Raw genomic sequence first — 16,996 nt, 5'->3', positions numbered from 1 at the left:
CCAGTTTTGTACACATTATTATTAATTTAATAAATGTGGGAATTTTTGTACTGTTTCTTATTCCAAATTAAATGTGATAAATGCTTATTTAGTGAAACGAAAAAGAAATGTAAAACTGTGTCAATATCCATAAATTAAAGATTCATCAATAATCTATTTGTAATCGAATTGTAGCTCTTAAATTGTAATCGAATCGGGATGTGCCCAAAGATTCCCAACTCTAATGTCAATCATATGCACAGGGTTGTCTGGATCGGAGGCATGTCCATGATGTGGATGTACTTTAATGTGTCTGCGGACAGCGATCTTCAAAATTTAAGATGACCGTGACGGCTTTTAGGCATAGGAAGGGTCCCAGCAGCGAGAAGCAAGTGTGACGCGTACATTGAACGACAGAAGTAAAGACACTCTAAACACGAGTACAGTCTACAATAAAACCAGCAATTGATGTTAGATTTATTTTTAATTTTAGTAAAGTGACTAAAACGATTGGGGAAATCTTGACGGGGAAAAAAAGATTCTCAATGTACATTGTACAATAAGCAGCAACAATGGGGAAAAATGGAGCAAAACGATATTTAAGAAACAATGTTAATGCTATACATAATTAGATTTGTTTTAAATGTATGTGTATTAGAGATGCGCGGATAGGCAATTATTTCATCCGCAACCGCATCAGAAAGTCGTCAACCATCCGCCATCCACCCGATGTAACATTTGATCAGACCTGCACCCGCCCGCCATCCGCCCGCACCCGCCCGTTGTTATATATCTAATATAGACGATGCAAGGCATTAGTGAGGCATACCTGCCAACTACTCCGGTTTTCCCGTAATTCGTACGGTTTTCATCAACCTATTCCAGGTTACGGTTGCAGTGATAAAAAATACGGTTTTTCATTCATTTAAAAAAAAAAGGGTGAAAACTACGCGAATTGCACCTTGTGCAGACAAGATTTTTCGATCGGACACGGAGGAATTAGCGATGTAAAAGACCATGTTGGGACAAAAAAACACAAGTCTAATGCCGTTGCTAGCGATACAAGTGGAAAACTTTCAACGTTTTTCGTCGCCCAAACAGATTCTTTGGATGTGATAAATGCCGAAGTTTTATTTACGGAGGCAATAATTGAGCATGGACTTCCAATCGCACTGGCTGATCACATGGGACAGTTAAATGTTTGTAATGCAACCTTTAAAAATCATTATGCGGTGATCGCGGTCCCAAAAATAAACTTTTCTTGCATGATAATGTCCAGAAAAACTCGCTTTATATTACTATAGAGTCCTTTTAACGAATGAGTTTGATGGTTTATCACAAACCTTAAATGAAAGAAATCCTTTGTTCTCCTGCACCATGCATGCGCTTTGGCCTTGCTTCGTGTTTGGTGCGCAATCCTGTCGGCTGTATTTCACAGCAGTCTTTGACAACTTGAAGTGGCATACAACATTTAAAACAAAGGGGTTATAGGAACAATCACTTTCAGTGTTTTATGCCACTTCAAGTAAACTTATAAAGTTACCATATCATTTTTGCAGTATGATCAATCTGATAGAATAAATTTGGATTTTAGCCACAAAAAGGTAATGACACCAATGTTATCTATTGGAATTGTTTAGTACTGTTAAAAGTGTTTATACTATTTATGCTTTCAAGTCCAAGTTGAAGAAATCTTGTTAAATGTTGACAGCATAACTACCAAAATACAGAAGTATGTCCTTAATATTTTGCAGTGCTATTTCTGTTGAAAAGTTAAAATGATTACATTAGAGATGTGATGTGCCACTTTTCAAGTGTCTGATGGCTTAAATTAATTTTCATTCATTTTTCATATTTTGAATTCTTTTGAAAGGCTTACAAAAAAACTACATTTGAATTGTAATTCCATGCTATTGACAGGACTATTAATTTTAATGAAGTTAGCTTACTATGTTTACAGTATGATAATTGTGATAGAAATGTTAATTTTAGGCACAGAATATTTTTTACAATTGAACAAGGCAGTCGATTATACAAGCTTGGACAGAAAGTTAATAATGACACCAATTTTTTTTTTAATGGAATTGTTTAGTACTGTTTTACCATTTGTTTACTGTAAAAAGTGTTTATACTGTTTATACTTTCAATTAACAAATTGAAGTCTTGTGAAAGGTTGACAGGATAACTGGCATTAACTGTCAAAATAATTTCAAACTATTGAAGTTAGCTTACAGAATAAACATGTCAATCAACCCATATGATTTTTGCTGTACGGTAATATTTTTGTTTTGAAAAGTCACTGTGACTGATAGAAAAGTGATAGTTTTAGCAACATTTTAACCTGTCTGAATGCTAATAATCATTTTGCGTCGGGGGGCGAAGCCCTGAACCCTCCACCAGGACTTTGTCCTGGACCTACCGGGGCCTGCGGCCCTTGGACCCTGGCTATTAGGTTTTTCTGATTTCAAAAGTTGGCAGGTATGGTGAGGTTATAAAGCTTTTGCCTGTTAAAGAAAGGAGACTGATCCAATGCAGCACATACATTCGCGTGCCACGCTGTCACGACTCAGACGCACACCAGTGCGCAATCATATGGGAGCCGCGCTGAGCGCACCTCCAAGCGCGTCTCGCTGCCGGCGACGACCGGGTATGGGCCCGACGCTCCAGCGCCATCCATTTTCAGGGCTAGTTGATTCGGCGGGTGGGTTGTTACACACTCCTTAGCGGGTTCCGACTTCCATGGCCACCGTCCTGCTCTCTATATCAACCAGGGTGAGCCCCACCCCTTTCGTGAGCGCACTGCACGCGGAGTGACCCCTGTTACGCGCCCCCGGCAACAGGGGTGGCGGGCAGGTAAGCTGCGCGGGCGGAGCGCGCGGAGTGACCCCTGTTACGAGCCCCCGGCCACGGCGAAGGCGGACGAGGTGGGGTGTCGGTGCGGTGGGCGCGGTGGTGACCCTGGACGTGCGTCGGGCCCTTCTCGCGGATCGCCTCAGCTACGGCTCCCGGTGGGGCCCTCTCGGGGGAAGGGGCCTCGGTCCCGGACCCCGGCGAGGCGTCCCTTCTCCGCTCCGTAAAAGTGACCATCTCTTTTCTTTTTGTTTTTTCTGTTGTGGCATATGCAGCAGGTGCCTGCTCGTTTTTCGTATGTGGGTAACAACATTTAACTATGTACCGTATATATATTTCCGAATTGGTTTAACTGCCACCCGCCTGAATCTATTTAAAATCTAATTTTTTTTTATTTCAATCGCCCGACCCGACCCGACCCGCGGATAAAATCTAATTTTTTTTAATTTCATCCGCCCGATCCGCGGATAATCCGCGGACTCCGCGGTTGTGCCCGCAAACCGCGCATCTCTAATGTGTATTGTCCTTTCTTTTCTGTAAAGTTTCCCTCTTGTTTTTCATGTGTTGTGCCATTTTTTATTTTTATTTTAATTGTATTTTTTTTAGGACTTTTTGAATCTGTACTGCAACCACATAATATCCCCATTGTAGGACAAAGTCTATCATATCCCTGCTTTGTTCTCAGAATTTGTAGCAACATTCTTTGGTAAATGGATGTTGCAGTACACATGAATGTTAATTAAACTTGTGTTTTTTTTTATTACTTATACAGCTGCTGTGAGAATAAGGCTTGACATTTGAGTTGGAGTCAACTGTAAAGCTATTTTAGTTTTTGTCTGCTGAAGCATTAAATAACTTAATTGGAATTTCATTGTTCAAGGATATGATTTGTCTGTTTTTTTCCTGGCTGAAATGTGCATTCGTGTGAATAGTGTTAATGTGGAAAAACTTTTTTTTTTTTCTGAGAAATTTAGATATTGTTCCTGTAATTTCTGTCTGCGGGACTACTTGTAATAGAACGTGCCTTTGGATGATCTTGTCTGGCTCGTTAAGTGTGTTTCTCTTCATCACTTCATGGTTTTGAGGTAACATTAGTACTTTGTCACATTCTAACAATGTCTCTCCACGGCTCATTCTACACCTTCAAGTGGACAGAAATATTAGACGTTCAAGCAGGGCTGTACAGTACGACAAATTTACTTGCATATTTGACTAAAAATAGATCGTAAGACTAGAAAAAATAAAACTGTAGCACACGTGGGAAGACGGACTTCTACCCTTTCATCCTCACTTTGCTCCTAAAATAAATCCATAAAAGTTGATATAATCAAGTAAGATTTGGCAAAAAGATTAATTTTCTTCAGTATATCATGCTAGTGCTATGTCAACCCTCTGCACATTTGCTCAGCGTAGACGTCACCAGTTGTACAGCGCATTGCCACTCTTGTGACATGCTAGCTTAGCTACTACTAAAATAATTGGCCAGTCACCGCAGATTTCATTTCAACAGCTAAAGATACAAGCTTGATAGTTTCCACTGCCTGATGTTGTGCTCATTCATGTTTTAATGTTAAGGGGACGTGCGGTAATGAAATAAGTAAACATAGTCCGTTGGCCGTGATGAAAATAATTTGGCAGTTGCTGTTTTGTTTTGGTATGTTCAGACAGCAAGTGTGCATACATGCCGCTTCTGACGAGATGGGAAGCAGGGAAAGGGAACGCAAAATGTCACTGAAGAAAAAGATAAAAGCTATTACTGGTGAGCAGACTACTGCAGTTATATTTCTGCTTCCACTACTAATGATTAGACTAACGATAACACCTAAACATCACTTTTATGCAGTTCTGACTTTTACTGGGCCTAATGCAAAATAAGTGCATCTTCCTTCCAACAAAATGTTAACTTTGCTCCAGCTGTAGCTTATCACCACATTCATGTGTGCACTTTTTAGATGACATTTTCATGTACTTAACATTTGCGCTACTCAACAAAACAGGCACATCGGTTGTGGTTAAGAATGATTTGTTAAAGTTGGCACTTCTATTGATATTTTTTGGTACTAGTTTTTATTTGAGTTTTACTATACTATAAAGAAAACATTACATTTAAAAAGTAATTATAGTTGTTACTTTGCCAAAAAAGTAATTGAATTACTCTTTAATAGATGTAATAAATAACTCGGGAAAGTAATTAATAGGTTTCTTTAAAACAAACTTCAAATATCTGGCATTTGCAGTTGAGACGTTTCATATGAGAGCACAGTGTGATTTTAAAAGGTGGGGTCTGTTGCCTAGTGAAGTGTGATGTCAGAGGGTTTCAACGGAGCTGTGTTTAACTTTAGCAACTAGCAGTGGCAGTTTGTCGGCTCTGACGCCAGCTCTTTTCACTGGATTATGTTACCTCCGGTTAATAAAGAGATTGAATGTGCTTTGATGGCTGTCATATCTTGTCAGTGTATAGTTTGGATGGAAAGTTTGTCAGTTTAATCATTGATTACCGTAGTTGTGCATTATTCCCATTGTGTACGTGTGTGTATGTCTGCTGTGTCACAGTGTGATGTTGCCTCTTCCTATTTGAGAAAGTTAATTTTTTTGTGCAGTGCTGCTTGTTGCTTTCACTAGTAAAAAGATATTTCCTGCATTGAACTTGCTGCACTTATGACCCTGTCTTGTTGACAAAAAAAGAAAACAAGTGTGCTATGTTACATCAAGCTATCACTAACAGGGTTGTAACAGACCTAAAAGTCATTAGACTAGCATCTGTACAATTCCAGCAGGAATTGCCTGTAAATGCCACCGCTGAAACGCGCGAGTAGCCGACATGTGCGGATAGAACTGAAATGCTAACGTTGGCATGCTAACGTTGGCATGCAAACAGTTGGCGTGTGTCACATACCAAGTTATCTGACTCCGGTAAATGGTTGTAAAATTATCTTAAAAAGTTAGCACGGTAATGTTAGCATGCTAGCACTTGAGTAACAAGAGCAAAGAGCTTTTTTTTTTGGGAACCGTTAAAATCTGTGGAGGAATGTGGTGTATGTAGAAGTTTGTAAATTGCTCATTAATCTTCAATGGGGGGTGGGAGGAGGGGGAGAGCAAATTCCCGGTAATTTCTGGGTAATACGGGAATTTTCGGATCTTGGTAACATGCTGGCGTGAGTGGACTGTGTGGATGGTAGACTGGTTTCAACCGGATTAGAAATGTGGGATATGCAGAAGTTGGTATATTGCCCATTCATTGTCTTTAAGGGAGAAATTCCGGGTAATTAATGCTGCTTTGATTGTCCAGGGTAAGTGGATGTTGGAACGGTTCGAATTGGTTGAAAAATGTGGGATATGGAGAAGTTTGTATATTGCCGATTCATTTTCAATGGGGAACGTTCCTGGTAATTCCGGGAAAACCAAGATTTTTTTGTAGTATTTTAAAGCTTGAATGTCCTGACCAAGACGGATGTTTTGATGGTGGTAATCGGATAAAAAATGTGGGAGTAGTGAAAATAAAGGATGGACATTCTGCAATCTGTGCGATGGCTATGAGTTGTTTTTTCCCTTGGCCTCAGTCTGGACCCCCTCTCCAGGGGCCCAGGTTTAGACCGATTGACCCCCCCCCCCCCCCCGTTGTTTACCTTTATCTCACCTTTTTTGTAAGGGGCGCCGGAAGTTGGCAGACCCGTCAGCGATCCTGTTCTGTCTCCCTGTAATGTTTGTCTGATCTTGAATGGGATTGTGCTGAAAATTGTAATTTCCCCTCGGGGATTAATTAAGTATTTCGAATTCTGATTCTGAATTGGTAATTCCTACTAATCAGGGAATTTTCAGAACCAATAAACATGTTTGCTTGAATGTCCAGAGTGAGTGGAGTGTGTGATGTTGGAACGGTTGCCATCGGATAAAAAATGTGGAATATCAAGAGCGTTGTAAATGCCCATTCATTTTAAATGGGGAAACTTTTCTGGTAATGCCGGGAAAAACGTGAATCTTCAATTATTGCTGCTTTTTGTACAATGTATTCTGAGACTTTTAATGACTTATTGTATTAAAAACTACAAATATAGCTTCTTCTTCTGGTGTTATTATAAAATGTACTCGTGTTTAGAGACTCTTAACTTCTTTCCCTCGATGCTAGCTGCAGAGAACATGACCTCACACTTGCTCAAGTTGAACTTTCTCTTCTTAAAAGCCGTCACTGTTCTATAAAATATTTTCACATTTTGTAGATGGCTGTCCGCGGGTATATCTGATAGTTATACCTACTACATTGTTGACCTCTATATTTTCACCAGCTCTAGCTGTATAGATTACATATAAGATGCCGCATTTTCATTACCTGCAACCCAGACATTAAAATTACGATATAAACCATACAGAATTCCAATCGTACGATGGACATTTTTATGGCATACTGCAAAATCCAATAGCACTAAATGAAGTTAACTTTTTTGTCACTTACTATCACAATTTTTCAGGTTTTTGTATTTCCCCAATCACATCCCTGATTTTTTTATTTTCTAAGAATGCATTTACCGGTAGATCAGGGCTCTGCCACCTGCGGCTCTGGCTTTGAAACTAAATGTTAAATGGCTGTTAAACTTTAATTTATTTTAGTTTACTTAGTTAATTTTACTGTAACGGTATTTTAGAGAGTTTGGAGATCTTGTGATATAGAAGTAAAACGCATTTTAATATTTTGACGATTGAAAGGTACATCACACCCCTATGCGTCATCTTTTGCTGGAAATATTTTGTTTTTAGCAGTCAACCCTCGGTAAGCTAGTAATAGACAGATCAAAAAAGAGAAACATTTTTTATTTAAAATCAAACATTTAATGCAGATTCAGTTCCATTCACTGTTGACAAGGTTGATCAGAACACTAGTACTTGGTGAGTTGTGTTTGATTTAATAAATGCAACAGCATAAGTGTAATGAAACTAAGTGGTGTTATCGTCATTTTAGGGATCAGAGTTTGCAGCTCCTGGTGGGTTTTATTTGGTGGGAAATACGCTCAAATGGCTATTTGTATGCTCAAGGTTGCTGACCCTGAATTTAGACATATGTCAAGGGGAGTTGGAGCCTAAAACGCAAACATTTTTTTTCATTGGTAAATATGTGGTCATAATTAAGGAAGAATTGGATTGTGTGAAAACATTGCGGGATGAATTGCACCTGGATGCTACATATCAAAAAACTTGACTACTTGCTGGTAACCAGCAGCAGGAGTATTGTTGATGTTGTCGTCAATTAAAGACTGTTGGCTTTTTTGGAGATTTTGATGAAGAAACACCACCAATAATTGTGCTCAAGTCCATTTTACCAGACATCAGCTTTTATTGTAATCAGTCATGTGGTATTCTCATGTTTTGGTGCAGTGATGGCGTCTGGGACCCTGAGAAGTGGCGTGCCTCACTATATCCCACCTCAGGACGCAACTCTCCGATGGACTCTTTTAAAAAGGATTTTTTGGAGGACAGAGTTCCACTGAAACGAAGAATCCCAGGTAAAGGACTGTCAAATCTGCAGAGCAAAAGTAGATTTCATAAACTTCAATACAGTAGAGCTGAACAATTTAACAACATTTTGATTTTGGCTTCTCACGATCATGAAAATATAATAATCTAAAAAGCGATTAATGGACCGCACAACGTGCATGTAACTTCCAGGGCTTGTGACTGTGAAACAGATGAGCGAATGAATAATACAAGTTTGGGACCAGCGACCCCAAAAGGGACAAGCGGTAGAAAAGGATTGATGGATGGATGGGATCTCACTGTGGTTGCAACTTATTTGACACAGCGATAGTATGCCTAATCAATCATCCATCCATCCATTTTTTACCGCATGTCCCTCTCGGGGTCACGAGGATGCTGGAGCCTATACCAACTGCATTCGACCCTGGACAAGTCGCCACCTCATCGCAGGGCCAACACACTCACAATCACACACTAGGGCCAATTTAGTGTTGCCAATAAACCTATCCCCGGGTGCATGTCTTCACTAAAGTAAAAAGTAAAGTCAATTGATTCCCGCATTTACGTGGATGGAGTCACATAATTGGCCAATAAAACGAGATCCGCTGTTATTGACATAAATGTAAGTGAAATACTGTCATTGGGAGGAGAATGAACATTTGTTTAGGGAAAATGTTCATTGTTCCCCAACGCACTCAAGGGCCCCGTCCTGAACTAAACAATAGACGGTCACTTGAAACAGCGACTAAACTACAAAGCTAAAGCAAGCAAGCACAATCCATACACCCACAACACATCTCATCTGCTTGTGTTGTTGTGAACAACATCGATATAAGATCAAAGTACAAACAGCAGTCGCAACTTGAGGTGTGCACCTTTTATTTATTTTTATTTTTTTTAAAGCCCCAATTTTCTCCTTACTAGTCAAGCTGAGAACAGCATAGCACACTTCCTTCACAATAATATCGCGGTGCTCCATATCTGTTTTGACTGCGCTTACAAAATAAAGGTTTCAAAAAAGTACCTTACACAAGCATAACTGACTCAAAGCTCTTATTGAAACATTTACATAATCATGCTTTGATGTATTGCACCAATAAGTGTAAAGATTTTTGCATTTAAAGGTACTTTTTGCAACTTCCCCACAGTAACCTTGTTCAAAACATATTAGCGGTTTAACAGAACACATTTGTTTGACAATTGTCTATTTTTCACAATTGCAAAATTTACGTAATAAAAATTTTCTAGCGTCCCAAATAAAATTATTGGACTTTACGGCTGTCGCTCACCCGGTCTCATCAACATGTACGTGCAGAGAGCGCATGCGCACATACAAAAGCCGTCCAAGAGTAGTAACTAACAATTTGCATTCATGTTATGATACATTCAATGACAGCTAACGCTATCTATCCAAATTGCTATTAGCTAACACCTACAGCTAAAGCGTGTGCACGCACATACGTAAATGCATCATTACGTACGTACGCACGTACGTAAATGCATCATTACGTACGCACGCACACAATCGCATCATTACCGGTAACTCACAAACATTTTATTTTATTGAATTTTATTTGACACAAAAACACATTCTATGGTGGTAAAATGTAAAAAAATGGCATTAAAAACAAAACCAAAAACTGAATTTTAATGTTTTTATATTGCTATTGTAATTTAAATTTTATTGTTACTATTATTATTTTACCTGTTGTGGTTTATGCATAACAAATGTGTATTAGTTTTTTTAAACTATATTTCAATTTGAGTTTTGGTGGTACAATAAATACTCAAATACACAAATTAATTATCGTGTTATTAATCAATCAAAAAATCGTGATTATTTTTGCCATAATCGTCTAGCCTTACAATACACCCTATCCTAGAATAGGCAGTATCTCTGCTATCTTAAAGGCCTACTGAAACCCACTACTACCGACCACACAGTCTGATAGTTTATATATTAATGATGAAATCTTAACATTGCCACACATGCCAATACGGCCGGGTTAACTTATAAAGTGCAATTTTAAATTTCCCGGGAAACTTCCGGCTGAAAACGTCTCGGTATGATGACGTTTGCGCGTGACGTCACGGATTGAAGGAAGTATTGAGACACCATTGTGTCCCAATACAAACAGCGTCTGTTTTCATCAAAAAATTCCAGAGTATTCTGGACATCTGTGTTGGTGAATCTTTTGCAATTTGTTTAATGAACAATGGAGACAGCAAAGAAGAAAGCTGTAGGTGGGATCGGTGTATTAGCGGCTGGCTACCAGTAGGACTTTTGAGTTGGATAGCAGATGCGCTATCCGACGCTAGCCGCCGACCGCACCGATGATCGGGTGAAGTCCTTCGTCGCGCCGTCGATCGCTGGAACGCAGGTGAGCACGGGTGGTGATGAGCAGATGAGGGCAGGCGTAGGTGGAGAGCTAATGTTTTTAGCATAGCTCTGTCGACGTCCCGTAGCTAAGTTAGCTTCAATGGCGTCGTTAGCAACAGCATTGCTAGGCTTCGCCAGACGGGACAGCATTAACCGTGTGGTTACAGGTCCAGGGTTTGGTTCGGTGTCTCCTGATAGTACAAATAATAATAGTATTGTTGATCTTCTGTCTATCTTTCCAGTCAGGGGCATGTTTCTTCTGTTTCTATCCGCAGTTAAGCACGATGCTATCACGTTAGCTCTGAAGCTAAAGTGCTTCACCGATGTATTGTTGTGGAGATAAAAGTCACTGTGAATGTCCATTTCGCGTTCTCGACTCATTTTCAAGAGGATATAGTATCCGAGGTGGTTTAAAATACAAATCCATGATCCACAATAGAAAAAGGAGAAAGTGTGGAATCCAATGAGCCCTTGTACCTAAGTTACGGTCAGAGCGAAAAAAGATACACCCTGGCGTCCTGCACTGCACTCTAATCCTTCGCTCTCACTTTCCTCATCTACAAATCTTTCATCCTCGCTCAAATTAATGGGGTAATCGTCGCTTTCTCGGTCCGAATCGCTCTCGCTGCTGGTGTAAACAATGTGCAGATGTGAGGAGCTCTTCAACCTGTGACGTCACGCTACTTCTGGTACAAGCAAGGCTTTTTTTATCAGCGACCAAAGGTTGCAAACTTTACCGTCGGTGTTCTCTACTAAATCCTTTCAGCAATAATATGGCAATATCGCGAAATGATCAAGTATAACACATAGAATGGAACTGTTCTCTCCGTTTAAATAAGATTTCATTTCAGTAGGCCTTTAAAAAAACTTGAATTAATTTTACCAGTGTGTACTCATTGCCAACTTGCAAATGGTGGAAATGCCTTAAAGGCCTACTGAAATTAATTGTTTTTATTTAAACGGGGATAGCAGATCCATTCTATGTGTCATACTTGATCATTTCGCGATATTGCCATATTTTTGCTGAAAGGATTTTGTATAGAACGACGATAAAGTTCGCAACTTTTGGTCGCTGATAAAAAAAAAAGAAGCCTTACCTGTACCGGAAGTAGCGTGACGTCACAAGTTGAAAGTCTCCTCACATTTCCCCATTGTTTACACCAGCAGCGAGAGCGATTCGGACCGAGAAAGCGACGATTACCCCATTAATTTGAGCCAGGATGAAAGATTTGTGGATGAGGAACGTGAGAGTGAAGGATTAGAGTGCAGTGCAGAAAGTATCTTTTTTCGCTCTGACCGTAACTTAGGTACACGGGCTCATTGGATTCCACACTCTCTCCTTTTTCTATTGTGGATTACGGATTTGTATTTTAAACCACCTCGGATACTATATCCTCTTGAAAATGAGAGTCGAGAACGTGAAATGGACATTTACAGTGACTTTTATCTCCACGACAATACATCGGTGAAGCACTTTAGCTACGGAGCTAACGTGATAGCATCGTGCTTAAATGCAGATAGAAACAAAAGAAATAAGCCCCTGACTGGAAGGATAGACAGAATTAAGATCAACAATACTACCAAACTCTGGACCTGTAACCACACGGTTAATGCTGTGCCGCCTGGCACAGCATTATCGTCGTTAGCAAAGCTGTTGCTAACGACGCCATTGAAGCTAACTTAGCTACGGGACTTCGACAGAGCTATGGTAAAAACATTAGCTCTCCACCTAACCAGCTCTCATCTGCTCAACACCGGAGCTCACCTGCGTTCCAGCGATCGACGGCGCGACGAAGGACTTCACCCGATCATCGATGCGGTCGGCGGCCCGGAGACGGAGGAAGTCAACCCAGACAGGTGAGGACAGCGGTGCGGCGGCGGGCGTTGTAGCTTTCGACGACACCCTGGCCGCCATCAGAGTCGGCAAGAAACATATATTTCCCCAAAGTTACGTACGTGACATGCACATAGCGGCACGCACGTACGGGCAAGCGATCAAATGTTTGAAAGCCAAAGCTGTAGTCACGGTAGCGCATCTGCTAGCCAACTCAAAGTCCTCCTGGTTGTGTTGCTGTAGCCGCCGCTAATACATGATCCCACCTACAGGTTTCTTCTTTGCAGTCTCCATTGTTAATTGAACAAATTGCAAAAGATTCACCAACACAGATGTCCAGAATACTGTGGAATTGTGCGATGAAAACAGAGCTGTTTGTATTGGGATACAATGGTTCGAATACTTCCGCTTCAACCCTTGACGTCACGCGCAAACGTCATCATACCTAGATGTTTTCAACCGGAAGTTTCCCGGGAAATTTAAAATTGCACTTTATAAGTTAACCCGGCCGTATTGGCATGTGTTGCAATGTTAAGATTTCAATCATTGATATATAAACTTTCAGACTGCGTGGTCGGTAGTAGTGGGTTTCAGTAGGCCTTTAAAGGTGCTGTTTGCAACTTCCTCACAGTAATGCTTCTCAAATCAAAACATAACAATAAAACAATTGGCTAGCTTATGTTACCATTAGTGGTTTAACAGAACACATTTGTTTGACAGTTGTCATTACGTACGAGAAGCCGTAAGAAGGTGGGATATATGTAAAATACGTTGGCAGCCTCCAGGCATCTGTGTAAGTGCTGCAAACAGCCCCTTTAAGTTACCTATGCAACTGGTTTTAAGGTTGCAGTTAGATCAAGAAAGTTAGAAAATTCTGTTAATGCAACATTCTATTGTTTTTTTGGTATTTCTTTCATGCTAAGACAATACTGTGCTTCCACTCAACACTACATTTGATTTCCATACAACATTGCTATCGACCAGTCAGACTGGGTTAAACTTATGTGAAGAATCTGAAAGTTATTTTGCTTTTAAATTAAACTTTTTTTTTTTCTTTTGTAAAATGTTAGCTGAAATGAAACCAGTTTGCTGTGTTTTTTTTCAGATCCGCGTGAGCGGCTGAAGGAGGATGATTTGGACGTCATATTGAGCCCACAGCGTCGCAGCTTTGGGGGCGGCTGCCAAGGCAATGCTGCACCTTCTGTCCACGCCTCCCGACCAATCAGCCCTCTTGAAAACAAGGAGAATGAGAGTCTCCGTTTGGGAGGGACCCGCAGAATTGGAAGCGGCCGCATTATTGCTGCCCGAGCCTTTGAGCGAGAAGCCCGCCTCGAGGAGAAGAGGGAACGGGAGCGAGACTTCAAGGATAAAAGATTCAGGGTTGGCTGGCATTGCTTTCATTGTTAAATCAGTTTTGCATGACATCATGGTTAAGCATATAATTGCCACTTCAGTGTAAAAATATTGTGCACATCAGGTATCTTAGGACAGTTTATGTTGATAATGCTAAAGTAAAAACAGCATGAATTTGCCCTTCACCTTCATGTTAAGGTAAACTGCTTCCTTTGTGCTTGAACATTTCTTTCCATGAGGTATTATCATATCTTGCATTAGCAGAAATTAAAGAATCCCTTATACTAACTTGATTTTTCCATGTCAGCTATGGAATACCTTGAATCATGTGGATCAAACCAATGTTCCATCCTTGGTTTTCTTTTTATGTCAGAGAGACAGAGACTTTGGAGACAAACGTGTGTTTAGTGAAAGGAGAAGGAATGACTCGTATGCTGAGGAGGAACCAGAGTGGTTCTCTGCTGGTCCTACAAGCCAGTCTGAGACCATCGAGCTCATTGGATTTGATGATAAAATACTGGAAGATGACAGACGCAGCAAGTCAAGGCGCTCAAGGAAGAGGACAGAGTCTGTGAAGGAGGGCAAGTTAAAAACTATTTCAAAAAATTAAATTTTCTTGTGACTGGACTTGTAAGACTGCTGCTGGGTTGGTGTTGCTTATTAGTCATGTTTTATTTTTGTGCATCAGTGGTGTGCAATGGACTTTCAGAAGAGCAAGAAGTGAATCTGCGTGCTACAGCTGATCAGGAGGTTCCTCACCCAGATGTGCTGACAGAGCAGTCAACTGGAGACTTTGACTTCAATGAATTTTTTAATCTGGAGAAGACCATGCCTGGATTGGCATCTGTAAGTACTGGGGTGCACTCAGGGGTTGTGAGAGTGAGAAGAGTAGCATCTATTTTACTCTAAACGGGATAGTTTTCTTTGAATTACACATCCTAATTTCCTCTTTGGCTCCAAGTATCTGTTTGATGTGCTACAAAATATCACCACAATATGCTGTTAGTGCAATTCCATCACAACTCAATGGTTGACTGTTGATGACCGGTTGACGAAGTTATCTTTATTTCACATTTAAAATCATGTGTATGTATATATGTGTATATTGTGGCTTGCATGTTTGAGATAAAACCTAATTGCAATTTTTATCTCAAAATGTGGTTCGATTTGCGATTTTTATATTTTATACGTAAAAAAAATTGCAAAGATAAGTGAAGGAAGACCTGTTACTTTTACAGGTTATCCGTGAGGTCTTACCAGTCTTAAATCCAACAATTTGAATTTAAGGCCTTAAAATGTCTAAAATCCTCCTAAAATCTCATAAGGTTTTAAATGGGATTTTAAAAGGTCTTAAGATCTATTTACGTTACTTTTATTTCAATCATGCATGAACTTCAGTCTTGTTTTTAAATGTTTCGATTTTTCAGGATGCGATAACATAACTACAAAACTGAACTAAAGTATGCTGGTACCTGTGCTGTCCGGTCAGAATTTTTTCGCGCACCGTCAGCTAGTGTGCTGTGCGCACACAGAAGTGTGTCGATACAGCTTAGCATAGCAGTGGGGAAAACTTAATGAAAACCCACCGCAAAGCTAAATTAGAAGATGGGTAAGTGCAAGTTCCAACGGTTTATGGCCCCAGAATGATCAATTTAATGCATGGTTGAAGCCGGTGGATATTAACGTATAAAGTGTTTAGGACTTGTTTGTAAACATGGCGATGAAAGTGAATGAATGGTATGATGTATAAGTCCAAAGTCTTTGTCAAATGATGCTGAAACGCCAAAAACTCTTTGCACAACTATACAAAGATCAACTTTACCCCCCAAAGGAGTGTTATGAGGGTAAAGTGGCGCCAATTGCCGAAGGAGATCAATATGAAATGTTTACTATCCATCCATTTTCTACCGCTTGTCCCTTTCGGGTTGCGGGGGGTGCTGGAGCCTATCTCAGCTGCATTCGGGCGGAAGGCGGTGTACACCCTGGACAAGTCGCCACCTCATCACAGGGCCAACACAGATAGACAACATTCACACTCACGTTCACACACTAGGGCCAATTTAGTGTTGCCAATCAACCTATCCCCAGGTGCATGTTTTTGGCGGTGGGAGGAAGCCAGAGTACCCGGAAATAACCCATGCAGTCACGGGGAGAACATGCAAACTCCACACAGAAAGATCTCGAACTCAGGACTACACAGGACCGTCGTATTGTGAGGCACATGCACTAACCCCTGTACCACCGTGCTGCCCCATGTTTACTAGTGAAATCATATTATTGCATACAGTAAGCACTCAGTCAGGGTGAGGAAAGCAAAGATGATTCGCGAATGTCATCTTGTCATGCTTAAATATAAACTAGTCCTTGTTTATTAGCAATATGTTTTCAAAAAAGTCACAAACAGGTAAAAATGTATTCATACACATGAGATGAAACATGATCCGAGCAAATTTGAATGTTGTTCATATCCAAATTCTGTTTGGGGCTTGCAAGCCACAATCGCCTTCTTTCTTTGTAGACTATTGCTCTGTCGGCACTGTTTTTCACAGATTTGCGCAGATACAGTAGTAGTACTGTAGATGTTTTTTTCTGTTTGCTCAATTCTGACCAACAAAAACACTGCACAAGTTAACTATTTGGCTTTCGCAGAGATGATTTGATATGGAGCACACTGCAACTTTTGCAAGAAAACAGTTCTATGGCAAATCTGAAAAAAAGCTGGTATGTTTAATATTTTTTTCAATTAGTTTACAATGGCGATGAGCGGCTTCAGATGTATTCGGTTAGTTTAACCATTTTGTTTGTGAAAGAGCAGTAAATTAATACATATGAGTTTATACATTTAAAAAAATGCAGGGAAAACATTATTTTGCACTTGCATCCTTTGGTGTGCTGCTACTTGGCTTATTTTCCTCCACTTTTTCTGCCTTCTGTCTTTTAGATGATCGAGGATGTTTTAGGGGAAGGACCTGTATCAGCAAGCCGCTTCAGTCAATGGTTCTCCAGTAACTTGAGCCCTTCGGGCAGCCACTCAAGCAGTCTGAGGTCCACTCCGCACGAGGAGCTAGAAAAACTAGCAGGTAGGATTTCTTATGTTCCAGTGCGGAGGAAAAGTCAAGTTTCCATCTCAATCT

The 16,996-nt window shown here is 40.3% G+C and overlaps 1 protein-coding gene across 1 annotated transcript in view; it reads left to right on the top strand.

The window, feature by feature from the left end:
• eif4enif1 (eukaryotic translation initiation factor 4E nuclear import factor 1) overlaps positions 1–16,996 on the top strand; it is a 32,856-nt gene that overhangs the window by 3,447 nt on the left and 12,413 nt on the right. Inside the window, exons 5-9 of the mRNA XM_061932498.1 lie at positions 8,197–8,324; positions 13,615–13,889; positions 14,236–14,443; positions 14,551–14,708; positions 16,804–16,942. Coding sequence (XP_061788482.1) covers positions 8,197–8,324; positions 13,615–13,889; positions 14,236–14,443; positions 14,551–14,708; positions 16,804–16,942 — 908 coding nt within the window. The remainder of the gene's footprint in view (positions 1–8,196; positions 8,325–13,614; positions 13,890–14,235; positions 14,444–14,550; positions 14,709–16,803; positions 16,943–16,996) is intronic.

The sequence above is a fragment of the Nerophis lumbriciformis genome, linkage group LG38 (genome assembly GCF_033978685.3).
Source record: "Nerophis lumbriciformis linkage group LG38, RoL_Nlum_v2.1, whole genome shotgun sequence".
NCBI classification, from domain to species: domain Eukaryota; kingdom Metazoa; phylum Chordata; class Actinopteri; order Syngnathiformes; family Syngnathidae; genus Nerophis; species Nerophis lumbriciformis.
The sequence above is the reverse complement of the archived record's forward strand: the minus strand, read 5'-3'. Positions and strand labels throughout refer to the sequence as shown.